General features: G+C 45.8%; 3 protein-coding genes across 6 annotated transcripts; 1 reads left to right on the top strand and 2 right to left on the bottom strand.

The window, feature by feature from the left end:
• Positions 1-403: 403 nt before the first annotated feature.
• orc1 (origin recognition complex, subunit 1) lies at positions 404-10,480 on the bottom strand. Of its 4 annotated transcripts, XM_045205440.1 has the most exons (20): positions 10,279-10,480; positions 9,995-10,102; positions 9,745-9,872; positions 9,356-9,528; positions 8,671-9,103; positions 8,287-8,536; positions 7,807-7,944; positions 7,382-7,447; positions 7,176-7,280; positions 5,336-5,570; positions 5,059-5,231; positions 4,345-4,446; positions 3,324-3,495; positions 3,148-3,255; positions 2,739-2,888; positions 1,973-2,092; positions 1,593-1,762; positions 1,421-1,508; positions 1,071-1,291; positions 404-929 (listed from the first exon to the last, which is right to left on the bottom strand). In XM_045205440.1, the coding sequence occupies exons 2-19, from the start codon at positions 10,090-10,092 to the stop codon at positions 1,091-1,093; spliced, it is 2,910 nt and encodes a 969-aa protein (XP_045061375.1). In that variant the 5' UTR covers positions 10,093-10,102; positions 10,279-10,480; the 3' UTR covers positions 404-929; positions 1,071-1,090. The 4 variants fall into 4 exon arrangements, with proteins under 4 accessions (XP_045061375.1, XP_045061374.1, XP_041696424.2 ...); XM_045205439.1 differs by having other exon boundaries at positions 404-1,291; XM_041840490.2 differs by having other exon boundaries at positions 404-1,291; positions 5,351-5,570.
• Positions 10,481-10,553: 73 nt separating this feature from the next.
• Positions 10,554-14,256, top strand: prpf38a (pre-mRNA processing factor 38A). The gene is made up of 10 exons (XM_041838638.2): positions 10,554-10,754; positions 11,262-11,421; positions 11,585-11,706; positions 11,804-11,889; positions 11,975-12,085; positions 12,229-12,335; positions 12,469-12,495; positions 12,716-12,807; positions 12,963-13,011; positions 13,958-14,256. The coding sequence occupies exons 1-10, from the start codon at positions 10,625-10,627 to the stop codon at positions 14,001-14,003; spliced, it is 930 nt and encodes a 309-aa protein (XP_041694572.1). The 5' UTR covers positions 10,554-10,624; the 3' UTR covers positions 14,004-14,256.
• Positions 14,257-15,658: 1,402 nt separating this feature from the next.
• Positions 15,659-17,390, bottom strand: LOC121532846 (interferon-induced protein with tetratricopeptide repeats 5). The gene is made up of 2 exons (XM_041838639.2): positions 17,331-17,390; positions 15,659-17,160 (listed from the first exon to the last, which is right to left on the bottom strand). The coding sequence occupies exons 1-2, from the start codon at positions 17,333-17,335 to the stop codon at positions 15,819-15,821; spliced, it is 1,347 nt and encodes a 448-aa protein (XP_041694573.2). The 5' UTR covers positions 17,336-17,390; the 3' UTR covers positions 15,659-15,818.
• Positions 17,391-25,689: the final 8,299 nt, after the last annotated feature.

Below are 25,689 nucleotides of genomic sequence, written 5' to 3'. Positions count from 1 at the left end.
TACCACAGGTGTACTCCAATCAAGTTGTAGAAACATCAAGGATGTTCAATGGAAAAGGATGCACCGGTGCTCAATTTCGAGTCTCATAGCAAAGGGTCTGAATACTTATAAATTAGCAAACATTTATAAAAACCTGTTTTTGCTTTGTCATTATTGGATAGTGTGTAGATTGAGGGGCAAAAAAATATTGTATCCATTTTAGAATAAGGCTGTAACGTAACAAAATGTGGGAAAAGGGGTCTGAATACTTTCCGAATGCGCTGTATGTCTATCATTAGCTCCTCCCTACAAAATATGCTTTGTTCATTCTAACCTCTGGAAAGCAATACCTGTGCAGGTAAATTGTTCAAGTAATGTAATCAGGAGTACATGAAGAATGGAAAACTAGGCCTTCATACACAAGTATTGTTCAATATCTTTATTACATTTGTAGATACAATATTCACACATAACAATAATCAAGAACATCCTAAAACCAACAAGAGCAACTTTAAAATGTTTGAATAAGGATAAAGAGGAAAGTCAAATTGCTAACTGATGGGAAACTAGCTCTCCTCCCATCAACGAGTTAAAACCAGATCTAAATATCCTTAAAGTTTGTAACAAGGGCAATTTTCAGTAAACAAACGTAAAACATATTTAATAGAAGTCATGATTTCTTGTGTTCTTGGATTATGACAGAATTCCATCAAATATTTAAGTACACTGCAAGAGCTTCCAGAAATGTATTGTGCTGACAACGATGACATTGAAAAGCATTCGTAAAAGAATACTAAAACAGAGGATGTCCTAAAACCTCTCAGAAGACGGCATCAAACCAAACTGAGCCACCATAGACACAGATGTCCGTCTGTGGGATTCCCATTCCTGAGTGGTACAGTACTATTGCATGTGGTTGAGGCATGGGACTATGTGGTCCAACGGTGGTCCTGATGAGTTGTAGTGTGAGAGAGGGATATTGGTTGTTGTAAAACAATAAGTTGACTGGTATAGATGGAGCAGGTTCCCTTCTAGGCCCCAATAACACATTCTTGAGTTAGGACCACAGACCCTCATCCTCCCCCCTGTACCTTCAGACACCCGGTGGTGCTCAGTCTCTGACAGCTTTGAGTGCGTAGAGCACGTCATCCTGGCTGACGTTGAGTCTGACCCGCTGTAGCACGTCTAGACGGCTGGCCTCCAGCAGCAGCAGACGACACGCCCCCAGACGCTGACACACTGCCAGACCCTCGGACACGCTGATGGGCTGCAGGCCATCCACACGACACAGAGCCCGGTGCTGCACAAACACCTGGGACAAGGGGACAGTGGACTTTAGATAAGGGAACTTCAGGAAAACTCCACAATGCAGCTAAAAGAGGGAAAGATGTGTTGAGCAAGAGCTGTAGTAAATCAATGTTGTCCTCATTAGGGCCTTTACCTGTTGGAAAGTGGCCTCCTCCAGTCCCAGCCGCCTGAACTCAGCAATGACCGCCCTCAGGAAGAGCTGCTCCTGCAACGATGCACACCTAACACAGAGATTTCAGACTGACAGTTCTCTGGGCCAATTCATTCAGACTGACAGCTCTCTGGGCCAATGGGATGTCTCTTACCTGATGGCTGTGATGTAGGAGGAGGAGAACATCTCATCCAGCGCCTCCATCACATGACTAATTCCCACCAATCCCGTGGAGGACGGGTGCGAGGCGGCGTGTTCGCAGATCTCAGTGGCGCGACGACAGATGTCCAGACAGCGTCGGGCATCTCCTGACAACGCTGCCACCTGGAGGACGGGAGGGGGACAGCGCTCAGAGACAGACACCACTGACCGATGGGTAAAGCCACACAGAACACTTCTCAGTATGGATCCAATAGATTCCATTAACTGACCAATTAAGAGGCAGGGAGAAATTAAAAAACAGCAGGACTGTGGAACGCAAGGATCTGAGTTGTACACCCCTGGGCTGAATAATAGAGCGACAACATGACCTACCTTTCTGGAGACCAGCTGCATAGCGTCCTCCTCGAAGGCCTTGACCTTGTTCAGTCTGGACATGATGATCTGCTGCAGCTGCTTGAAGCTGTATGGCTGGAATGACATCCTGGTCAGGCCCTGGACACACACACACAGACAGAGGGAGAGAGAGAGACACGCACAGGAAGTTACAGTTAAACACAAACACTCCCATATTGACACTGGTTTGATCTGCACTTGAAGAGGCCCGCATACACGCTGAAAGAATTTCACAGCAATACAGACTATATACAGTAAAAGCTGCCACATGGAAGCTCATATGAAAGCAGTGGTGATTGCCAGCCCAGCCCCACCAATCTAACAGCGCCCTCGTGTGGTGGGGAGTGTCCTTAATAGAGAATTAAAATGGAACACTAATGCAGTGGTTCTCCAACCGCTCCTCTGGAACCCCAGCAGGCCGTTCCATAGACGGGTTGGTTGTATAGCAACAAAATCGACACGTGCTTCTTGTCATTGTTGCTAGCTATCCGACCGTTCAGAATAATAACAAAGCTTGCAGTCCGACCACGTCGATGTACGTACATCATTTTCGTAACATTGTCAGCCAACACGTCTATGCGTTTGATCTATTCCAGAGCTAGCAAACCTGATTCAACCGGTCATCAAGCCCTTGACTAGGAGAATCAGGTGAACTAGGTCAGGCCTACTTCCAAATTGTGAAACGTCTGGGTCCCCGAGGAGATGTTTGACAACCACTGCGCTGAAGTATCTCCATGGTCTTTACCAGTCTGCTGGCCACCCTGTTGATCATGATCCTCTCGGGCAGGTCCATGGTGTTGGCGATGGTCAGCACCACCAGGCGGGCGTGGCGCCGCGTCGGCCAATCAAACAGGTTGTACATGACATTCTGCTTCCTGGTCCACAGCAGGTCCAGCTAGAGGGGGGAGGGAAACACAGGGTCAGTCATAAAAAAACAGAATGAACGGGCATCTCCATTCAAGTCAATGATGCGTAATTCTATTTCTAATGGAGTCAGTCATAGAAATATGTAGAGTAGAGCGAATGAGTATAGAACGGAGACAATTCTCTGTCTTGAAATCCATCATCAGCATCTCCCAGTTGGGGTCAACAATGGTTACGTCCAAAATAAAAACGTATTCTCCTATCCTTAAGAGTCGAGACAGTGGCCTTACCTCGTCCACCAGTAGCACGGTGGTCTCCTTCTTGGGGGCGGGGTTACTGAACCTCTTCTCCAATAGGGCTGCAGCGTGGTCAGCTGTCGCCTTCTGGTCTGTCAGTTTCTGGAGGAGAACACACGGTCAGGAGTTACACTGATACTTGGTGTGTGTGTCTAGGTCTGTGTGTGTACCTGTAGAATCTGGACGTAGGCCTGGTGAGGGTCTGTCATTTTCATGCCATTGATCTCAATGAATCGGAACGTGGGGATTTCATCCATATCAGAGGCGTGCTGTAGACAGCGGATAACCTCGTGGACAGTGGCGGTTTTCCCAGTTCCCGGAACACCAGAGATGTACATACACCTGGAGGACAGACAACAGGCTACTGTAACCCGTTTTCCATCAAGTTAAGGAACGTTGACATTACTCGCAGCGACATAAGAAACAAAAGTCAATTTTCCATCAAAAACAATCACAGGTGGAAACATTATGCTTTGGGGTGTTTTCCTGCTAAGGGGACAGGACAACTTCACCGCATCAAAGGGACGATGGACGGGGCCATGTACCGTCAAATCTTGGGTGAGAACCTCCTTCCCTCAGCCAGGGCATTGAAAATGGGTCGTGGATGGGTATTCCAGCATGACAATGACCCAAAACACACGGCCAAGGCAACAAAGGAGTGGCTCAAGAAGAAGCACATTAAGGTCCTGGAGTGGCCTAGCCAGTCTCCAGACCTTGATCCCATAGAAAATCTGTGGAGGGAGCTGAAGGTTCGAGTTGCCAAACGTCAGCCTCGAAACCTTAATGACTTGGAGAAGATCTGCAAAGAGGAGTGGGACAAAATCCCTCCTGAGATGTGTGCAAAACTGGTGGCCAACTACAAGAAACGTCTGACCTCTGTGATTGCCAACAAGGGTTTTGCCACCAAGTACTAAGTCATGTTTTGCAGAGGGGTCAAATACTTATTTCCATCATTAAAATGCAAATCAATTTATAACATTTTTGACATGCGTTTTTCTGGATTTTTTTGTTGTTATTCTGTCTCTCACTGTTCAAATAAACCTACCATTAAAATTATAGACTGATCATTTCTTTGTCAGTGGGAAAACGTACAAAATCAGCAGGGGATCAAATACTTTTCCCCCCTCACTGTATGGGGTTCATACAGTAACAAGATTTTCTGAAACGTAGCGAGGTGTCAGTCAATCTTACCCTCCGGTCCCGTCCATGACCTTGCTCTCCACAAAGTTATAGATATCCTGGAACTCCTGCTCCCTACAGGGAAGAGACTCTGGTACTGCCGACACATGCAGCCTGCAGACAGGGACACACACACACAAATATCAAATGGATTTGCCACATGCACCAAATACAACAGGTGTAGACCTTACTGTGAAACACTTACTTACAAGCCCTTAACCAACAATGCAGTTCAAGAAATAGAGTTTAGAAAATATTTACTAAATAAACTAAAAGTTAAAAATAAATTAAAAAGTAACACAATAAAATAACAATAATGAAGCTATATACAGGGGGTACCGGTACCGAGTCAAGGTGCGGGGGTACAGGTTAGTCGAGGTAATTTGTACATGTAGGTAGGGGTAAAGTGACTATGCATAGATAATAAACAGCGAGCGAGGAGCAGCAGTGTAAAAACAAAGGGGTGTCAATGTAAATAGTCCCGGTGGCCATTTGATTAATTGTTCAGTAGTCTTATGGCTTGGGGGTAGAAGCTGTTAAGGAGCCCAATAAAACTTTTTTTTTTAACTCCCTACACGGAAGAGACAGCTGCGGCCCTTCATGATGAGTCCATATTTTTTGTGGCCCCCACTCCCATCAAAGTTGCCCATCCCTGACTTAAATAAACACAGACGTAAATCATTGGCTGAAATCTACTGTTTGGATAGGATCCCAGTTTGTTCTCACCTAGCCCTGGCGTCCTCCAGGACGTTCCCAGGCTGCCTGGCTGGAATAGTCCGGCTGGGAATACTAGGAGTGGCATGACGGGGGGTCCGGGGGGTACTGGGAGTGGCATGACGGGGGGTCCGGTGGGTACTAGGAGTGGCATGACGGGGGGTCCGGGGGGTACTGGGGTTGACCTGGATGGGAAAACATGGAAAAGAAACAGAATTCCTCGATCCCTTTCTCAGCTCACGACAGAATGGAAAAATATGAATATTAGACAGGCACCACAGAAGCCTACCATAGCCATACGTACTTTCTTGCTGAGCGTTTTGATTGGGGTCCTGGCGGGGGTCTTTTGAGGTCTTCCTCTGGTCTTCCTCACCACGGTCTCTTCCTCACTCTCTGCCTGCTCTTCCTCCATCTCTTCATCGCTGCTGCTCTGTAGGTCCTTCTTGGAGGGAACGAAACAGTCATCATCATCATCATCTTCCTCTCCATCGGAGTTTAGCTCCTGGGTATTGTCCATCAGATTCCTACAAAACAAATTAACACATTTTAGTAAATAATACTTCAAAATGGCATTGCAAAAGTACTTTGTAGAAGGGGAAGTATTTAAAAATATATGTATTTCTTGAGATGCAAATTGAACTGAGTTGATGTGATAACATAAATTGGTGGCACCCACCACATTGAATTATCATTAAACAACCCGTCAATAGCATTACATTTTTTTCAACTCATTTAAAATCACTCAGAAGTGAACGCTTCAAATTACTCCTTAGAGGGTCACAGTTCCTTTCAGCCAGTAGGGGCATACCAGAGATAGAATTAGAGGACTTTTCTGTGTATCTGTCCCATTATGCCATCTGTGAGCGCATCGGCAGCGCCAGAGAGAAAGAGGCAAGTTTTTGTATGGCGGTCAAAGAGTGTCTAATTTAGTCAACAAAAATAGGAATTGCTAATTTTCTACGAGGCTTATTTGATCTAATAGAAGTTTCGTAATGATCAGTGATGTGTATTTTTTAATGGATTATCAGATAAAACTGGGTTAATCACAAACATAGTTAGAATTATTTGTTACTGGGCCAGGAATGTAATTGGGTCATTTCACTGTGTATGGTGGTAAAGAGGGAATCTGACCTAGGGTCAGATTGCTTGCTCTTACTTAGATCCATGGTTGTCTTAACAGATCAAAGACTGAAACTGGCTTGGGCCGTTTGTTTCTGTCTTCAAACACAGTGAAAAGAGCCAGGGTTGAACTAAACATGAGTGTTTTTGCAAGATAAGGGTTGATTGATTGTAGTACTCTGAACTTAATGAAAGTTGAGTTTAGCCGCTCTCAGAGACAAAGGAAGTGGGCGGAGCGTTAAAAGAGCGGGAAAACTGAAGAGGACTATATAAGTTGGAGGGAGACCGTAAGGGGGTGTGCCACTCTGCAGACTGGTATCGGCTTTGTTGAACCTTTAATAAAGTCATTTCTTGATGCAACAAAAACTCTGTAAGACCTTATTTGTAATAAAGTATAGTGGTTATTCCACAACATCAGGTTGTTACGAATGCACTGATATAAGTGGACGCACGTGGCATTTCGGCAACTTTGGGGGAAAAAACTACATTATATCGGAGTTGTTCATTGGCTATAATGGTCCCACCTCCTCCCGTCAAAGACAGTACAGTGCTTCCATCTTTGAGGACATGTATTTCCATTGTTAGAGCGGTCACTCATCTGTCTTGTCAATATAACAGATCATCTTTGGCAGCGCCATTGAGGCCATCTCCATTTTGAAGTAGTCCATTTTCTTCTACTACTTCTATGAATTGGGATACAAACTGCAAGTGTGCATACTGCCACCTGGAGTGTGTTGTTTGAACAGGTATAAAGCAAAGGTTGGTGAATTACTGCCATCCGCAGTTATGGAATGTTTGCTCTCAAGTAGAATTAATTGGCTGATCCCTCCCGATGCCCTGGATGGAATCCCGATGCCCTGGATGATCCTTCCTTAACCCATAGTTGACTACTTTAAAATGGTGGAAGCCTTCAATGGTAATGTCTACACAAAAACAGGTTTTATCCATCTAGAGGCCTCTATCATTCTCTATGGGGCATACCTATAAGTCACATGGCAGCCAGTACTTACAACTGCTTCCTGATACGTGATGACACCAGCTGGGCTGACTTCCTCTTGGAGCGAGGCGTCATGGCAATCGGCTGCTTGGGAGAGTTCTCAAAGTCCTCCTCCGCCCTGAGATAAACAGACGATAATAAGAAATAATATACATGGGATCATAAGAAGATTAGAGTAATCAATAATGTGACTGATCGATCAGACTGTTAGATACTCACAGCACCCCCAGAGCCGGCTCTCTCATGGTCATGGCGGACTCTTTCCTCCTGGAGGGGGTGGTAGCTCTTTGGGAAGACAGAAAAGTGGATGAGTCAAGACACTCAATTTGCAATCTACTATTTGTACAAATATGTGACTCGTCTATTGGTTAAGGTGAGGCGAGTAACTTAGCTGGCCGTAGTAAAACTAGCCACCCATAGTGACACACTGCTTGCTTATCAACATCGGCTAAGTGAAGTATCTTATTAGCTTTTAAGCCATCTCAAATAAAACCAGTGGAACTATGTACCATCTGCTGTGAAGCCATGTCTATTAAGATATAGACAGGCAAGCTCCCACCAAGTGCTCCCCTGTCTGACCGCTAACCCCCGCCCCCACAACCACATCCGTGCTCCTGTCACCGGACCTGGGGTGGCCCACTCACTTCTGCCCCCTAACATAGTTCCTCCTGGGGGTGGCCTGTCTCTTCTTGGGGGTCTTGGCAGAGCCAGAGTCTGTAGGTAACCCTGCCTCAAATACGTCATCCTCTAGGGCCAGGGGAGACACAGCCAGCAACAGGTCACTGGAGAGGGCATGAGGGGACACACTGGCTTACTGATACTACTCACAGTATATTGGAGGACAATGGGAGGATGTTGTTAAAACTTCCACAACCAGGACATTGAGCATGAATATAGTGTTAAGAATGTAATGTTTGTAGGCAGACATGTAGCTATTTTGCAAAGCAAACATAGCTAAAATAGCTAAGATCTAACATAATTGGCACCAGCTGATCGGTGTAACGTTGTACAACTCCTGTAAGCCCTGTATAAACAGCATCACACATAACTGTGTCTATTTCTGTGGTACCAGACTTCACAACTTAGAACGGCTGGAGTTAAGGCTACTCTGTGTCTAACCCTACCTGGAGAAGTCCTGTTCTCCCAGAGCAGTAGGAGACAGTCTGTCCAGGCTGATGGAGGCGGTCTTCCGGGGGAACCCCCCCTGGCCGTTAGGGGTCTTGCGGCCACTTCTCATGGGGGAGAGGCTGTAGCCATGCTGGAGGGAGTGTGAAACTGAGGAGCTCAGTTTGAGGGCCAGAACTTTCTCTGACTCCACCTCTTCAGCCAAGAGCTCACAGAGGTCATCTTCTCTGGTCATTATCTTCCCTGGACCTTGTAGGAGAAGACACACACACGTTACACCACCAGGACCCGCTCTCCCAGGCGCTACACCATCTCCTCTTGACCAACACACTGTTCAAAATGAAGTCATTTGAGATGATCACATCCTGAGATAAGACACTCACTGGACCCGATGCTGAGGTGTAGTTTCTTGCGTACACCCGGTGTGTCTGCAGCGCTGTCCCTCCTCTTGGCGCTCAGAATTTTAGAGGCAGAGAGCTTGGAGGCAGAGTGGCTCGACTCTGCCTCGCGGGTGACCATCTTTCCGGCGCTCATGGTGGCTCTAGTGTCAGACACAGACCCTGCTCTCCTCATCACTGTGGGGTCCGGGGTGGGCAGGGTATGACGCACTGGGCCCCGAGACACAGGGGCTGCCACGGGGGAAGAACAGGGGGGAAACTGAGGGAGAGCAGGTTTGGGAGGGGGTGAGGCAGGGGTATCCTGCATCAGGACAGGGTCTAAGACATTGAAGGCCTTGGTGTTCCAGGACAGCTTCACATAGAGGGTGTCCTTGGTTCCAGGCTCTGGAAAAGGAGTATCTTCAGGGACGTGCTGGACCTGGGGAGCAGAGGGAAGATGTTCAAATGGCATCAGAATCCTTATCAAATCAAACAACGACATTTGTTAAGTGCTTTTATAAGGTCAAGAGTCACAAAAGACTGAGCAAATAACCCAGAACCGAACAACTACGAAAGCAATCCTAAGTGAATAGGGACAAGGAAAAACACATCTAAGAATCATTGAGAGGGCCAATGCTCAAGAGCACAGGTGCTAACACCACGGTTCTACTGGTGAACTATCCTGCCTCACATGCACAGTGCCAAGGATGGACTCTGCGTTGATCTCATCGTCACAGCCACGTCCCAGATAGTAGAAGATCTCCTGGGGGTGGGGACTCCTGCCCAGCAGCTTCTTCTTGTTGCGGGGCACCTCAGACAAGCGCACAAACCACTGCACCAGCGCCTTCTTCTGCTTGTGGGACTCTGAGGACCATAGACACATGCATAAGGTCATTGCAGGACATGATCCACTTTGTTACCTAGTCCTAGATGCTTGAAATAAGGATGACAACGTTTCCCCACATAACAGAGCATTTTCAACGTATTTCTGCCAAATTCATCTGAGCAACAACAACAGTTCATACCGCCTTTAAGTCGCAAGCCCTTAAGTACATTGCATAACATTAAACCATAACTCACCATCGCCAAAGAACTTGAGAAGCTTGGCAACGAATGGGTTGTCATCATCATCTCCCTCAATGAGGATGTACTGGCCAGGGGTTACAGTGGTGACTCCCTCCTGACCCTCCACACTAATTTTCAAATAACTAGAGAAAAAGACCAACAAACATTGTTTCCATTGGAAATCAAGTGGAACAAAATATGAATTAACAGCATAATTGCCGATGCTCGAGGCAAATGTATGTTATGACACTAAGTTGAAACTTACTCAAAGACAAAACTCTTAAATTTTCTGTCGAAGTTAGTCGGTCTTCCGCCCCATTTGTAGATACGTCTTACTCTCAATCTTGTAAAGTAGCGGACCATAATTGCAGACCTTTTACAGAAGACACATTTTGACACAGTGAGTAAATCAAGACTTGGTTACTTGGGACAAAGATAATTCACGTTAGCTAGTTGCCATACTTGCTCTCGAGAACCCAAGGAGCAATGTGGCCTTAGTTAGCTTGCTAGCTAGCTAACCTCTATGAATAGGCTAGCTGCAATACTCACAGAGAAGAGAGTCTGATAAGAGTCGAACGGGCAAGTTGATCAAATTTCAAGCAGTTTAATATAAACGAAGATGCACTATAGTGTAGTAATATAGCTAGTTATATTTTACACGTAGCTAGATAACAAAAAAAAAGAAATAGTCTAGTACAATGGATTGTGTCGCTGCACTAGCTAACTTTCGCGCGAAAAATTGCGTGATTGGCATGTGACTGAAGTATCGACCAATGACCGCCTTCGCATTCTGCCCCGGAAGTGTACGTTGTTACACAGGAAGATATACAGCAACTTCTAATGCGAATTCGTTTACCACAGGAACTCATTTTTCATTCAGGTTTGACCAGTAAAAATGGCAAATAGGACTGTTAAAGATGCAAACAGTATACATGGAACAAATCCACAATACTTGGTAGAGAAAATTATTCGTACTCGAATCTATGAATCAAAATATTGGAAAGAAGAATGCTTTGGACTGACTGGTGAGTTGGAGCTAGCTAACTAACAGCTAACGCTAGGTACTTTAGCTTGAAATACAAATACCACACATGTAAACAAAGTAACTAGTAGGAAGTGTGCTAGCGTCTAGTAAATGTTACCCTGTTAGCTACTTACACTTAATTACACTCACTCACTAAAATGAGGTTTATGCACAGCAAAAGTATTGGCTTAGGTAGCCTCACTTGATGCCATGCCTATACACGGTCTTGGCTAGCTTTGGGAGAGTCTGTGTATTGGTTGAACTCCCTAAATTGTGCATCGTTCTGGTGGGTGGCGACAGAAAATAACCCTACCATAATATAGCTGGCTTCCCCCAAACTATTTTTTCCTGTCAACAAAAGCATATGTATAACCTCTAGAAACTCTACTTACCAGACGTAAAGTGAAATGTGTCCCTCGCTATTAAATACACATCTGAATCCAACTTTTGTCCAAACCGCACCATATTTGATCATCTTTCTAATCACTCGTTTCTCCTTGATCTACAGCCGAACTTGTCGTTGACAAAGCCATGGCGCTGAAGTTTGTCGGAGGAGTCTATGGAGGAAATATCAAACCTACACCGTTCCTGTGTCTCACTCTGAAGATGCTGCAGATCCAGCCAGAAAAAGACATCATCGTAGAATTCATCAAGAACGAGGATTTCAAGTACGTTTTGGCTTTTGTGCTGGTTATTATAAGTCTTTCTGTATTTAATCATGAATGAAAAGTTAGATCAACTATCTTCTGACTCCCAGCTTGACGTGTGATATAAAAAAATCGGTATGTTCATGCATTACACACCTCACTATGATGTTTGTCTTCACCTTAGGTATGTCCGCTTGCTTGGGGCAATGTACATGAGGTTGACTGGGACATCAGTGGATTGCTACAAATACCTGGAACCACTGTACAACGACTATCGAAAAATCAAGAGTCAGAACCGAAATGGAGGTGAGTCCTTTCGTTAATGTGTATTATGGAATGATTGCACATTGCAAAATGTATCCTGGTTTTAAATGGCACCATATCCTTTCACTGTTTGTTTCAGAGTTTGAGCTGCAACATGTAGATGAGTTTATTGATGAACTGCTACACGCTGAGAGAATGTGTGACATCATCCTTCCCAGGCTTCAGGTAAGTCTACCCCCCTTGTATGTGCTCACATTCCTTGTTTCACTGACCTAGACTGCTGATGTTATTTTGTGTGTGTTGACTACAGAAAAGACAGGTCCTTGAGGAGGCGGAGTTGTTAGACACACGCATCAGCGCCCTAGAAGAGGACCTGGATGAAGTGGAGACCAGTGACGAGGAAGAGGAGGAAGAGGAGAAGGTTGTCATCTTAACTTTCTCCACCTAGGCATGGCCTAACTATAAAGTTGACTAAACTTAGGTTAGTGTAGTAGTTGTAGGAATGCAAATGTTGTTTCACTCTGTCCATGTATGTCTCCTGTCTGTCTGTTCAAATGTCTACAGCCAGAGAGAGTTCAGACCCCGGAGCCCCACAGACGGAGTTACCGGGACAACGACCGCCCTCGCCGCTCGCCCTCTCCACGCTACAAACGCAGCCATTCACCCAGACGGTAACTAGTAATTTATCTAATCTAAAGTCCAGAAATATCTTTATTCGCCAAATACATTTACATATACTCAGAATTAATTTCCTTTCACATCCTCAAGACACTAAACATATTTTATCCTTTTTATTCTGCCCAGGAGGAGCAGATCACCCAAGAGACGAAGGTATGTAGAGTCTCTACCTGGGTTATTTTCTGTTGGATTTTCCTTGTGTTTTCCATTGTACCGTCAGATGGTAAACTCAGTTATTAAATATAATGTTAAAGAATTTAGTGTTTGATATATAAAATAACTGAAACTCAGATTTAATTGACTGTGGTCCTGGTTACTTACAAGCAGTGCCCTCTATTAATGTTGGCTGTATTGTTTCTGTTTTAACACACAGCCCATCCCCCAGACGAGAGCGCCACCGCAGCAAAAGCCCCCGTCGCCACCGCAGCCGTTCCCGAGAGAGACGTCATCGCTCAAAGTCCCCAGGTATCATAGCAACGCCAACCTGCATCGCACTACATCAAAAGTCACATCTGTGTTTATGCTTGTGACTGGTAGTGTCAGCTGTAATCATGTGACTTTTTTAAGATGTTTGTAACAATAGTCCCAGTCTGACCGAGAGCTGCTCTGTTTTGTCCCAGGCCATCACAGAAGCCACAGGCATCGCAGTCACTCCAAATCCCCAGAGAGGTAAGTAATGGAGCAAGAGAAAGAAAGAACCTCACCACTATACTAGTTTAAAATGCATCTTTCTATGTTATTGGTGTAGTTAAATTGTCTGTGAATACCAGCATATGAAAGATGTAGATGTTTTTTAGTGAGAGTAGCTAGGTTTCCATCCAATTGGTGACAGATTTTCATGTGAATATTCTAAAATCTGCATGAAACTATAAGCCCATTTTCCCACCAGGGATGTGTTTCCATCAAATGGACTTATTGCAGATAAAAGGCTGTGAGGGATGATGTAGTGCACATAAAGATGTATTTTGCCGTTAAATTCCCATGTACAGAAAAACAAGTTCAATTGGTTTCCATCGCATTCTCAACTCTACTGATGGGTTTGTCACAAAAACTGTGGCGTTATATAGCAAATGTACCCACTCTGGCTTTGGCGCATGCGCTCTAACTAACAGCTTGTGGATACAGTGTGGGTAGGCTACCTACATGATGAGATTATTATGGATAAGAGCAAGATTATTTTCACCAGAATAAGTCCCTCACTGTTTATTGGAAAGGAGCATCAAACTCATCACCTTCCCCTTCACCACCCTGTGAAGTTCATCACTTCTTTAATCTATAGCCTAATAAACTGCACACTTTTCCCAGTCGTAGTGGGAGGGACCACACGACGGGACTCCCCAAGTTTACTTCCATATGGTGATTTATTATATCAATATTTGCGTATAAAGGCGTTTTCACCGCCATTTCTCGCATAATTAATTTTACCAACACAAAAAGATCTCACCGTGTTGAACAAACATTGTCTGTTAATTTATAGAATTGTACCGGCATTTCCTGTTTCCATCAGCCCGGTCTTACTTTTTTAATGCGTAGTGTAATTAATGCGCATGAAATGGTTGGATGGAAACCTGGTTTATGGTTCACCTACTGTTTTATTTCTTCCTCTCTATTCCAGGAGTTCAAAAAAGAGCCACAAGAAGAGTCGCCGAGGAAACGAGTGACCCGTTTTGTATTTTGTTCTTGTGGATATTTCCTCTTTTTGAGTTGGAAGTTAATGGGGCAAAATGTTTACGTCTGTATGGAATCCCTGGTGTTTTGTATTTAAGTCTGGAAACAGATTGCATTTTTTGATATTTTCAGACCATGTTGCAGTAAAAGTCAATCTCAAATGTATTTCTAAAATCTGCAGCTCATATGGAGCTGTCCATAACCCTATGCACCAGTGGATAAAGTTTCTCAATGTTTTAAACATAAGGACCTTTGTTGTGTGATCCAGTGTGTTTATGGCAAAACTTTATCTTTATGACTTCAATGAAAGTGAAACAATGCAATGGCTAATCAGTAATAGTTTCTCTAGTCTAGAAAATAGAACTCAACTCGTAGACAGACCAACACTGACCCAACATCAGAAGGGAATTAAGCTTTGGGATGTCAATAAGGGTTTCCACTCCTCTAGACCAACTCCTTTCTTTCATGAAGTTCCCAAAAGGCATCCACAACCATATTAGCCTTATCCACTCTGGTAGTATGTCGTCTGTTTAGACCACGTGTCAAACTCGTTCCACTGAGGGCCGAGTGTCTGCGGGTTTTCCCTCCCCCCTTGTACTTGATTGATGAATTAAGGTCACTGATTAGTAAGGAACTCCCCTCACCTGGTTATCTAGGTCTTAACTGAAAGGAAAAACCAACGGGCACTAGGCTGTCTGTGGAATGAGTTTCAAACCCCTGGTTTAAACCCTCAGCTTCCTGTAGTAAACTGTACATTTTATCAATGGTAGAAGTCAATTAATCTTCAATTCAACTACAATCCATTGAACATAGGATATTTCTTTTTTTGACTTGGACGTTAATGTGTTCAAAATTGTATGTGTGTATGTGTAACCGGTGTGAAATGGCTAGCTAGTTAGCGGTGCGCACTAGTAGCGTTTCAATCGGTGACGTCACTCACTCTGAGACCTTGAAGTAGTTGTTTCCCTTGCTCTGCAAGGGCCGTGGCTTTTGTGGAGCAACCGCGGCTTTTGTGGAGAGATGGGTAACGGTGCTTCGAGGGTGACTGTTGTCGATGTGTGCAGAGGGTCCCTGGTTAAAGCCCAGGTAGGGGCGTGGAGAGGGACGGAAGCAACACTGTTACATATGGAACCCTTGGTGTTTGTATTTCATTTTAGAAACTGATTGCATTTTTAGATATTTTCAGACCATGTTGCAGAAAGAATCAATCTGAATTGTATTTCTTAAATCTGCAGCTCGTATGCAGCTGTCTACAAGCCTATGCACCAGCGGATAAATTTGCTCAGTGTTTTGAAAATGAAGACTGAGGATGTCATGTGTGCACAGTCTCCTTGTATGTATTTTCAGTCCAAGCAGGTCAGGGACCACGGTAATAATGGTTGTTAAGCCCAATTTTATTTGTTTTAACAAGACCCTTATTGAAAGATGTAATGTGATATGCCTCATCTTTACAGAATAAGTGGAAATGGTCGGATTTGGTTTGGATGTCTGAATGCATATGTTGTCCTCGTGTGAATGCTGTGAGTTACACACTGAAAGTGTTTCTCACACTTATATAAATAACTTATTTTGCCCCCATTGGAAATATTACGAAAAACACAGTGTTATGGTCATGAGGAATTATTTTGTCAAAAAAAAATGAACAAAATTCAATCAATAGTTTTATTTGCATGGCACTTTCAACAACAACAGAAAACATTTGTCACAATTTTCTTAGCAACAACCTGGCCTAAAAGAGCCCAAAGAACAGAAAACCAAGACATTGTATGTACAATATGGCTCCCTCAATTTGGTTGACCTCTAATTGGTTAATTCTCCTCCTTGCTGTTATTCATTCTGTGAGAAGAATGGTTTTTGAGAAATTCACAGATTTCTGCACATCTTTGATTTCTTCCCCGTTCTTCAATCCTCCTCAAGACGCCGATACTCTTTTTACCGTATTTGTTAGGATTTGGTATTTTTGCTGCCTTCATGTGAAAATCAATTGATGCATTGCGATCCTGGATGTGGAAATGCAGGTAACTAGCGTAATTGAAGTAGAGTAACTGTAAGTTGTGTGGATCCTGCTCGCTGGCGAGTAATTCCTCATAGATCTGCTTGGCTAGTTCCCTCCTGCCAATATCTGATTCTGCGTAGATGCTTGCAAGCTCCAGTTTGACCTTTAGTGATGTCTCTGGATAGAGTGAGATCACATCTATATAGAGACTGATGGCTCTGTCGCGCATGCTCTGCCTCCTCAGACTGTCCTCCTTTGAGTAGATTTTCCATTTGTAGGAATTCGCTAGATGTTTTTTCAGGTAGCGAACATTTGGATGTCTTTTCAGAGCCTCGGCTGCTAGGTCAATAGCTTCATTGTGTGATAAATATCTCCTGTAAAACTGAAGTAAGGGTCTAAGACCACTGTAGCAGCTGACAGGCTTCTTTAAAATGTGCTGCGCTAGCTGTTGCGCTTCCTCACTTCTGTCCTGGCCCGTCCTGCCAAGTCTTAACAGGTAGATACTTGCTACATACAAGTTGTCTGGATCGTGTTCCTTGGCAAGTCTCAGCTCCTTTAGAACCTCAGACTCCTTCTGTTGGTTGTCTGGATGAAAAGGATCAATTGAGTCTAGGGCCAAGGCATGGCTTGATTGCCACTCCTTTCTCTCAGGTTCCATCCTAATAGCCATTTGAAAGTAATCTATCGCTTTCTGTCTTTTGTCCTGGTCAAACTTCATGAGGGTCCAGGCTTTTTCAGCACACACCTCGGGGTGCAGTTCTTCCTGGGAAGGCAAGGGGTAATCTCGTAGCAGTCCCTCAACCTTTGTCACGCACCGCTGGCTCTCCGCCTGGTTATCCAGGTGATAGTGTACCCAGGCTAGGTTCCCATAGTGAACCAGCAGCCAAGGACCCATTTTGTCTGAAGGACTGTTTAGGTAAAAGGCCTCCTCTGCCTTACTGAGGCACTGCAGGGCTGCATCAGTGGAGCCCAGGGTGTGGTGTATGTAAGCCCACAAGTTGTACATCTGACCCAGCCATGGAAAGCTCTGGTCACTGCCAATGTCCTCCAGGTGATCTCTGAGAATGAGCAGCTGGTACCTGCTGACTTCCAGTCCCCAGGTGAAGTGACACTCCAGCTTCTCCAGTTTAGTCTTCAGGGCTGTCTGAGCAGGGCTGGTTAAGACAAGGGTTGGAACAGGAAACTTTTTAGAAACTATTAAGCATCAAGATTAATGTTAATGTGACACAAGTCTATCCCTAATCTAAATTGAGTTTGTTAACATTGAGATCTATTGAATCTGCTGTTTTCTGTTGTTGATTTTATTTATTTAAGGAGTACTTACTTCATAGTTGAGCAGGAATATGATTTCTTGTGGCTGTCTCTGAGTTTCCTGGACAAGTGAGTAAACACCCTGGCTTTATATCCATGTCCTTACCTTTATCTTGCAGTGCAGTGGGTTGGGTGCCATAAAACCAATGTTCACCTCCACGTAATGCTTGCACTCTGCTTTCCATTTCAGCAAACAGAAACACACACATTGAAAGCTTATACCGACATGCTGAAATGGAAAGCAGAGTGCAAGCATTACGTGGAGGTGAACATTGGTTTTATGGCACCCAACCCACTGCACTGCAAGATAAAGGTAAGGACATGGATATAAAGCCAGGGGGCGGCAGGTAGCTTAGTGGGTAAGAGTGGGTAAGGTCGCTGGTTCTAATCCCAGAGCCGACAAGGTGAAAAATCTGTTGATGTGCCCTTAAGCAAGGCACTTAACCCTAATTGCTCATGTAAGTCGCTCTGGATAAGAGCGTCTGCTAAATGACTAAAATGTAAAAATGTAAATGTATAGGTGACTGACCGTAGACATTGCTCTCATTTATTTTCCAACAAAGAGAATGAACTGCAGTATATATAATGTTTTAAATGGTAAACTATGCACTTAGTTCAGTATACAATTGTACTTACTGGCCCAAATGATATACAGTAATTGCCCTGTTTTAACATTCAACTTTGATCTTTGAAATCAAGTATGTAGTTGGACAAGATATACAGTATATTACAGCATATTCTTGGTGTAGTTAAATTGTCTGTGAATACCAGCATATGAAATATGCTTTTTAGTGAGAGTAAGTGAGAGTAGCTAGGTTTCCATCCAATTGGTGACAGAACCAATCATGTGAATATTCTAAAATCTGCATGAAACTATAAGGCCATTTTCCCACCAGGGATGTGTTTCCATCAAATGGACTTATTGCAGATAAAAGGCTGTGAGGGATGATGTAGTGCACATAAAGATGTATTTTGCCGTTAAATTCCCATGTACAGAAAAACAAGTTCAATTGGTTTCTATCGCATTCTCAACTCTACTGATGGTTTTGTCACAAAAACTGTGACGTTATATAGCAGATGTACCCACTCTGGCTTTGGCGCATGCGCTCTAGCTAACAGCTTGCGGATACAGTGTGGGTAGGCTACCTACATGATGAGATTATTATGGATAAGAGCGAGATTATTTAGGGTGACCATATTTTAGTTTTCAAAAAAGAGGACAGTGGGAGCGGGAGGCAGACGGTCACCCGCAGTGGGTGGTAAATACAAATGCGTTCACAACCATGCAACTATGTTATTGAACTTTAATACATAAAGTAATACATCCTTTCCATTCAACTGTTGGCCCTCAACAATAGAATAATAACAAACAAAAACAAAAAAATAGTTTAGCTTTTAACACCTTTTACATGACACTTTCTTTTCATTGCCATAGGTTAAAATAACATTTTTAAAAAACAGTTGTCATAAAAAAATCCACTATTTCAGTCAAAAATAATGTCAGTCCTCCTGATGCTCTCTGGTATACTTTCCCAAAGATCGAATCTTTCCCAACAGTCCTTGATTACCAATCAAGTAGGCATGAAAGTCTTTGCAAGACATGTTTTTAAAGTTGTATTGTGTACACAGAAGCCCCTTCAGTGACTCAACAGACAAGTGATTCCTTTGTCCACTGGCTTTGCATCAGTGAAAAAACTCTACATTTCCATTGTGAGAAGGAATAGCAAAGAAAAACTGTGCAATCTTCAGTAGCTCTGAATGAAAATCTATGCTTTTGGACCTTTCAAAATATTTGGTCCACTTACATTTACGTTATTTAGCAGACGCTCTTATCCAGAGCGATTTACAAATTGGTGCATTCACCTTATAGCCAGTGGGATAACCCCTTTACAATATGTTTTTTTTCTTTTTTTCTTTGGGGTGTGGTAAGGGGGGGGTAGAAGGATTACTTTATCCAATCCCAGGTATTCCTTAAAGAGGTGAGGTTTCAAGTGTCTCCGGAAGGTGGTGAGTGACTCCGCTGTCCTGGCGTCGTGAGGGAGCTTGTTCCACCTTTGGGGTGCCAGAGCAGCGAACAGTTTTGACTGGGCTGAGCGGGAACTGTGCTTCCGCAGAGGTAGGGGGGCCAGCAGGCCAGAGGAGGATGAACGCAATGCCCTCGTTTGGGTGTCGGGACTGATCAGATCCTGAAGGTACGGAGGTGCCGTTCCCCTCACAGCTCCGTAGGCAAGCACCATGGTTTTGTAGCAGATGCGAGCTTCAACTGGAAGCCAGTGGAGTGTGCGGAGGAGCGGGGTGACGTGAGAGAACTTGGGAAGGTTGAACACCAGATGGGCTGCGGCCTTCTGGATGAGTTGTAGGGGTTTAATGGCACAGGCAGGGAGCCCAGCCAACAGCGAGTTGCAGTAATCCAGACGGGCGATGACAAGTGCCTGGATTAGGACCTGTGCCGCTTCCTGTGTAAGGCAGGGTCGTACTCTCCGAATGTTGTAGAGCATGAACCTACAAGATCGGGTCACCGCCTTGTGTGCTTGCAGATTACTGAACTCTCCATCACTGTTACACCTTTCTGTGAATTTCTTTAGGTTGGTGACCTGATCAAAGCACTTTGCATCATCAATTGGCACCCCCTTTTCTCCCAGGTGTTTGATACAGGCTTCTATGTCATTCCAGTCAGGTGTCTCACTCAGATCCATCCACATGAAAGAGGAGAACTCCTCCATGGGTGTCATCCATTTCTCCAGATACTCCAGGCACCTCCCGAGTGGCGCAGTGGTCTAAGGCACTGCATCGCAGTGCTATCTGTGCCACTAGAGATCCTGGTTCTAATCCAGGCTCTGTCATAGCCGGCCCCGACCGGGAGACCCATGCGGCGGTGCACAATTGGACCAGCGTCGTCCAGGGTAGGGGAGGGAATGGCCGGCAGGGATGTAACTCAGTTGGTAGAGCATGGCGTTTGCAACGCCAGGGTTGTGGGTTTGATTCCCACGGGGGTAAGAGCGTCTGCTAAATGAGTAAAATGTAATGAACTGTACAGACCCTGTACTTGAGCACTGAAAAGTCCATCCTTGTGCTTTTGTGCCAATAGTCCCTTAAATTTAAGGGACATTAAGTTATTGGTCTTGCGTTCAAGAAGCATGGTGTGTTCAAAAAGTTATTCACTTCCACAATTGAATTGCTCTCCCTTTCCATCTCCTGAATGTGTGAATGAAACACACACGAGTGAGTGCATGTGCCAGAGGTACATTTTACTGAACTCATCTTCAAAAAAACTTATTTTCCTGTGACAAAAATAATGCTTTCAAGGCTGGAAACATCTGTAGCAGCCTCTCAATACCTGGGAATAATGACAGCCATTGCGTCTTGCTGTGAGAAAGGAGACTTCTGTATTCAACATCAACAAATTCACAGTACTCCTTCAGATTCTCTGTGCGCACAGTGTAGATGTGAAAGTATTGACATATTTTGAAGATGATGTTCTCAATATCGACATCTAGTGTGTCTGCCCCGTAATGAACACAATTGTTCAAGACGTGTGCTGGGCAGCCCACACTGATTAAAGACTTGTTCTGCAATGACTTCTTTAAGTTTGCGAAAACATTATTTCCTTCTTCATCACTCCGGATTCCCCCGAACATTGTATTGCAGTTGTCACCTGTAAATGCAATACATTTGGAAAAAATCCCATTCTTTTGCAGTGTTTCTTTGATGTATTGCGCGATCGTATCAGCTGTCTCATTTGGAGTGTTTTTAACTTAGACTAATTTACTTTGCACGCCACCATTCTTCCAATCAAAATACTGAATAAGCAGAGGGAATATTTCCACAGCACCGTGATTGCTCCCATCAGTAGAAACACCACAGTAAGGTATGTCTTCTAGTGCTTTCAGAGCTATGTCGACAGAATGTGGTGCTATCACAGCTTTAACAATTGCATCGGTCTTAGTACGAGCGCTTGAAAATGTTCGCGCAGTCTCGGAATCAGGGAAATACTTTTTTAACAAGGCAGACGTGCAGTCCATTGATCTGTAGCTATTGTGATGCTTCGTGGTGTGGAATGCAAAAAGTCCCTCTGCAGCAGTAACAGCGTCTTCTGTTTTACCTGCTCTCACAAAATAGTCAGTTCTATATCGTGGAGCTCCGCCCCATAGGGGAGCTATGCTCCTAGTGGTTTACCCTCTGCCCTAGGGCAGAACAGCCTGAAGCAAAATTATGCACACACCTACAGCCAATAGGAGTACAGGTGTCCCTATATAAGGAACCCCGTTCCATCAATCTCCCTCCCATTATCTCCCATTATCTTCAGCGACTGGACTAGAGAAGAAGCCTTACGAAGACTCAGGAAGATTTTCGTCGTTGATATCCAGCCATCAACGTCTTCCTAAATGAGCACACCAAGCTTATCCAAGATAAGCATTTTACAAAAGCTCTTTTCAGAGCTCAATGTCGCTGTTCCCCTTGGCGGCTGTCGACCCCCCCCGACATTGTTTCGTGGGTTGAGGGGCACAGCACGCCAGGGACAGCTTCATCAATCCCCCACTATGCGCCAGCTGCGCCCTCCCTTTTTGAAGGAGTGGAAGCAGCATTGGGCATTTTTAGGGAGGATATTCCTCTTGAGGATGTGCTATCAGTGTTAGTCTCAGCTGAGGCATCATCTGAGGGCACTGACTCAGGAGATGACAGGGCTATTGGGGAAAAAATGAATATTCTATTGGAACAATTCATTACACTGACCCAGATGTTTAACACCCCCTTTTCCTTCGGGAAATTGTGAGGTCATTACATCCCTGGATGATGACGCCACAGCCTCTCTGTGCCTGAATTCTCAGGTCTCATTGAGTGGGCTACTAAACAGCGGGAGATTAAGCTGCCCCCCATTCCCTCCAACCCGGAAGTGGATATGAGGAAGGGCGGCCGCTACTCTCGCTACAACTTGGCGTCAGACGGCGGCCTCCAGCAGCAAGGGAGCGGGCCTCGCCCCCCCCTTCAGCGCCAGAGGTGCCGGCGAGAGAGGTCATTAAAGCGTCATCCTGACATCACCCGAAGGGCGGCCAGAGGAGACGCCGTTTATGACAGGCGAGGGGGAGAGAACGGAAGACGGCACAGCGCCCGCTGTGACCGAGCCCACTGTCCCCCCCCCACTCTACCGTTGAGTGTATGGAGGAGAATGTTTTTTGTTGATGTGTGTAATAAAGAGTTGGCTCTACTTGACACTGTCAAGAAAGAGCCCCTTTTCCATAATACATCCGAGAGCGTTCGACCTTCCTCACTCTCGCTCTCTCTCTTACCACTATGAGTGCAGCTCAGCCCACCATGGTGCGTTGCTGAATGCACACATAAGGCAGGTATATAAAAGGTATTAAGTGTACCTTATAGGACCTCACTTTACAGACTCCTAGGAGTGCCGTAGTGAGTGTCTTACATAGCAGGCTGCAGTCTCAGCCAGATAATGGCATGATGACGCGACCGCTATCCGGGACGGCGCTCTGTCTCAGGCTAACGCCTCAGTCAGTGCAGTTCAGACACGTGCTGCGTTCATGGAGGGCCTGATTACTACGGTTACGGGCGTAACCACGTATCGGCGCCCCCGTTTCTCTCAGAACGCGCTGATAATAACCACATTGGGGGTGGCGCACTATCACAGACTAAGGTCTCTGTTAGTACGACCCAGACCCATGCTGCGTTCAAGAAGGGCCCGATTACCACGGTCACGAAGGTGCCCAGTGTATCGGCGCCCCCACCTTTTCCTGAACGCGCCCAGGCTCACCACACTGAGTGTAGTTCAGCCCACCAGAGGTGCAGAGCTGAACGCACACAGGAGGTGAAAGGAGGAATAATACCTAGACGCCGTCTTGGTTTATCTCAAAGAGACCTCACATTACAGACTCCAAGGAGTACTGTAGTGAGTGCCTCTCATAGCAGGCTGCAGTCTCAGTCAGGAGACATGATGACGCAGCCGCTAGTTAGGATGGCGCACTATCGCAGACTAAGGTCTCGGTTAGTGCGATTCAGACCCATGCTGCGTTCACGGAGGGCCCGATTACCACGGTGACGAAGTTTCCCAGTGTATCGGCGCCCCCACTTCTTTCTGAACGCGCTAATACTCACCACACTGAGCGTAGTTCAGCCCACCAGAGGTGCAGAGCTGAACGCACACAGGAGGTGAAGGAAGGAAAGATACCAAGACACCGTCTTGGCTTATCTCAAGGATACCTCACATTCAGCAGGCAGCTGTCTCTGTCCCAATGTGACATGAAGACGCAGCCGCTAGCCGGGGAATGACGCCTTGCTGCAGGCTAATGCCTCAGTCAGCGCAGTTCAGACCCGTGCGACGTTCACGGAGAGCGGGAATACCAGGGTTACAGGTATAACCAAGGTATGGACGCCTCCGGCTTATTCTGAACGTATCAATGCCCATGGCTCTGAGCGCAGCTCACCACACATTGAGTGTGTCGTTGAACAGCCGCTTAGGAACAGTAAAGAGGCATTGTGGCACCACCGTGTGGTATCAGTCAGAGATCACACCTTTCAGATTCTGTTGAGTTCTGTAAAGGATAAGTCTCATGCCAAGCGGCAGTCTCAGTCAGACAATGACATGATGACGCAATCGCTTTCTGGGAAGAGCGCTCTGTCTCAGGCCAGTACCTCAGACAGTGCAGTTCAGACCCGTGCTGCGTTCACGGAGGGCAAGATTACTGGAGTTACGGTCGTAACCATCGTATCAAAGCCCCCGATTCACCCAGAACGAGCTGATGTGTCCTCTCCCTTTCAAAGGGGGCCCACCTTGGGCTATTTCACCAACCCAGTGCTGGGGAATAGCGGCGGCGTGGGCCATAGAGGGGGGCGTACGAGTTCAAGAGGATGCCGTTTGGGTACGTCCTGGCACCTCGAACGTTTTCCAAATGTGTGGAGGCGGCATTGGAACCGCTGCGTTGTCAAGGGATAAGGATATTAGCCTACCTAGACGACCTGCGGGTTTTCGCCCCGTCAGCAGAGCTGACGTTTACTTACACGACACAGACAGTGATTCATCTCACGCGTCTGGGGTTCGCTGCGAATTGGAAAAAGAGCGCACCCTGGCCCAGTCATCAGATAGTCTACCTGGGACTACAGCTAGACACTGTAATGATGAGGGCGCGAATTTCGGACCCTCGAAGGGCAGCATTGGTACTAGCCCTGAGGGAGTGTCGTCCGAATTACACAGTAACGGCGCTATCGATCATGTCACTTTTGGGTCTCATGTCGGCAGCCCACCCTGTGGTCCCGCTGGGGTTTTCTGCACATGCGCAGAACACAGCGGTGGTTCGCTCCAACTAAGACTAGACCCAGTGCGTCAACGTCATCGGTTGGTGGTGGTTCCTCTCTCGCTAAGAGCAGACCTGGACTATTGGAGGAACCCGTGCGTTTTCACGCACGGGGTCCCGATGGGCAAGGTGCCATCCTACATTCCAGTGTATACAGAAGCCTGTCTAACTGGATGGGGAGGGACATGTCAGTCTCAAGCGATAGGTGGTGCATGGCCTCAACCAGGTCGGCACATAAACCTCATGGAGTTGGAAACGGTTCAACTGGTTTTTAACCACTTCGCGTCTACCCTTCGGGGTCGCGATGTGTTGGTTTGATCAGACAACCGGACCACAGTAGCTCACATAAATCGCCAGGGAGGGGTCAGGTCTCCTGCCCTCCATCGGGCGGCAGAGGAATTGTGGCTGTGGGTGCACAAGCACCTTCGCTCGTTGAGAGCAGCGCACATTCCGGGCTACTTGAACGTAGAGGCAGATCTCATGTCAAGTTTCTCCCTGAGACAACAGGACGATCCGCCATTGGGAAGAGACGCATTCGCGCACTGCCCGTGGCCGAAAGTTTATGTTTGATAAGCAGAAATCGCCATCCACCATTCGAGTGTTGCAGCGGCAATTTCAGCTGGTCATGAAGGGTTTAACGTTCAATCACACATTAGTGAAACGTTTTTATTGGGAATGCAACGGCTTAGGCTAATGCCTAGAGCTACGCTGCCCCGATGGGTTTTGGCCTTAGTTCTCGAAGCGCTATGTAAGTCGCCGTTCGAGCCATTGAATCAAATACCCCTCAAAATGCTGTCTATCAAGACGGCGCTGTTGCTCGCCTTGACTACCGTTGTGCTCAGTACGCGCTTTGGCGTGTTACATTGAGTGCACAGTAGCGATTAGGTCATCGCCTCAGCTGTTTGTGTGTCACGGTGCGGCTGCATTGGGTAGACCACTTTCAAAACAGCGATTGCCTCATTGGCCTTGTGAAGGCATTGAGACGGCGTACGAGGCGGCGGGGCAACAACCGCCTCAGGGTGTTAAAGCGCACTCCACTCGTGGAGTAGCAGCTTCTACTGCCCTCTT

The sequence above is a fragment of the Coregonus clupeaformis genome, chromosome 20 (genome assembly GCF_020615455.1).
Source record: "Coregonus clupeaformis isolate EN_2021a chromosome 20, ASM2061545v1, whole genome shotgun sequence".
Taxonomy (NCBI): Eukaryota; Metazoa; Chordata; class Actinopteri; order Salmoniformes; family Salmonidae; genus Coregonus; species Coregonus clupeaformis.
This window is presented reverse-complemented; position numbering and strand designations above follow the sequence as displayed.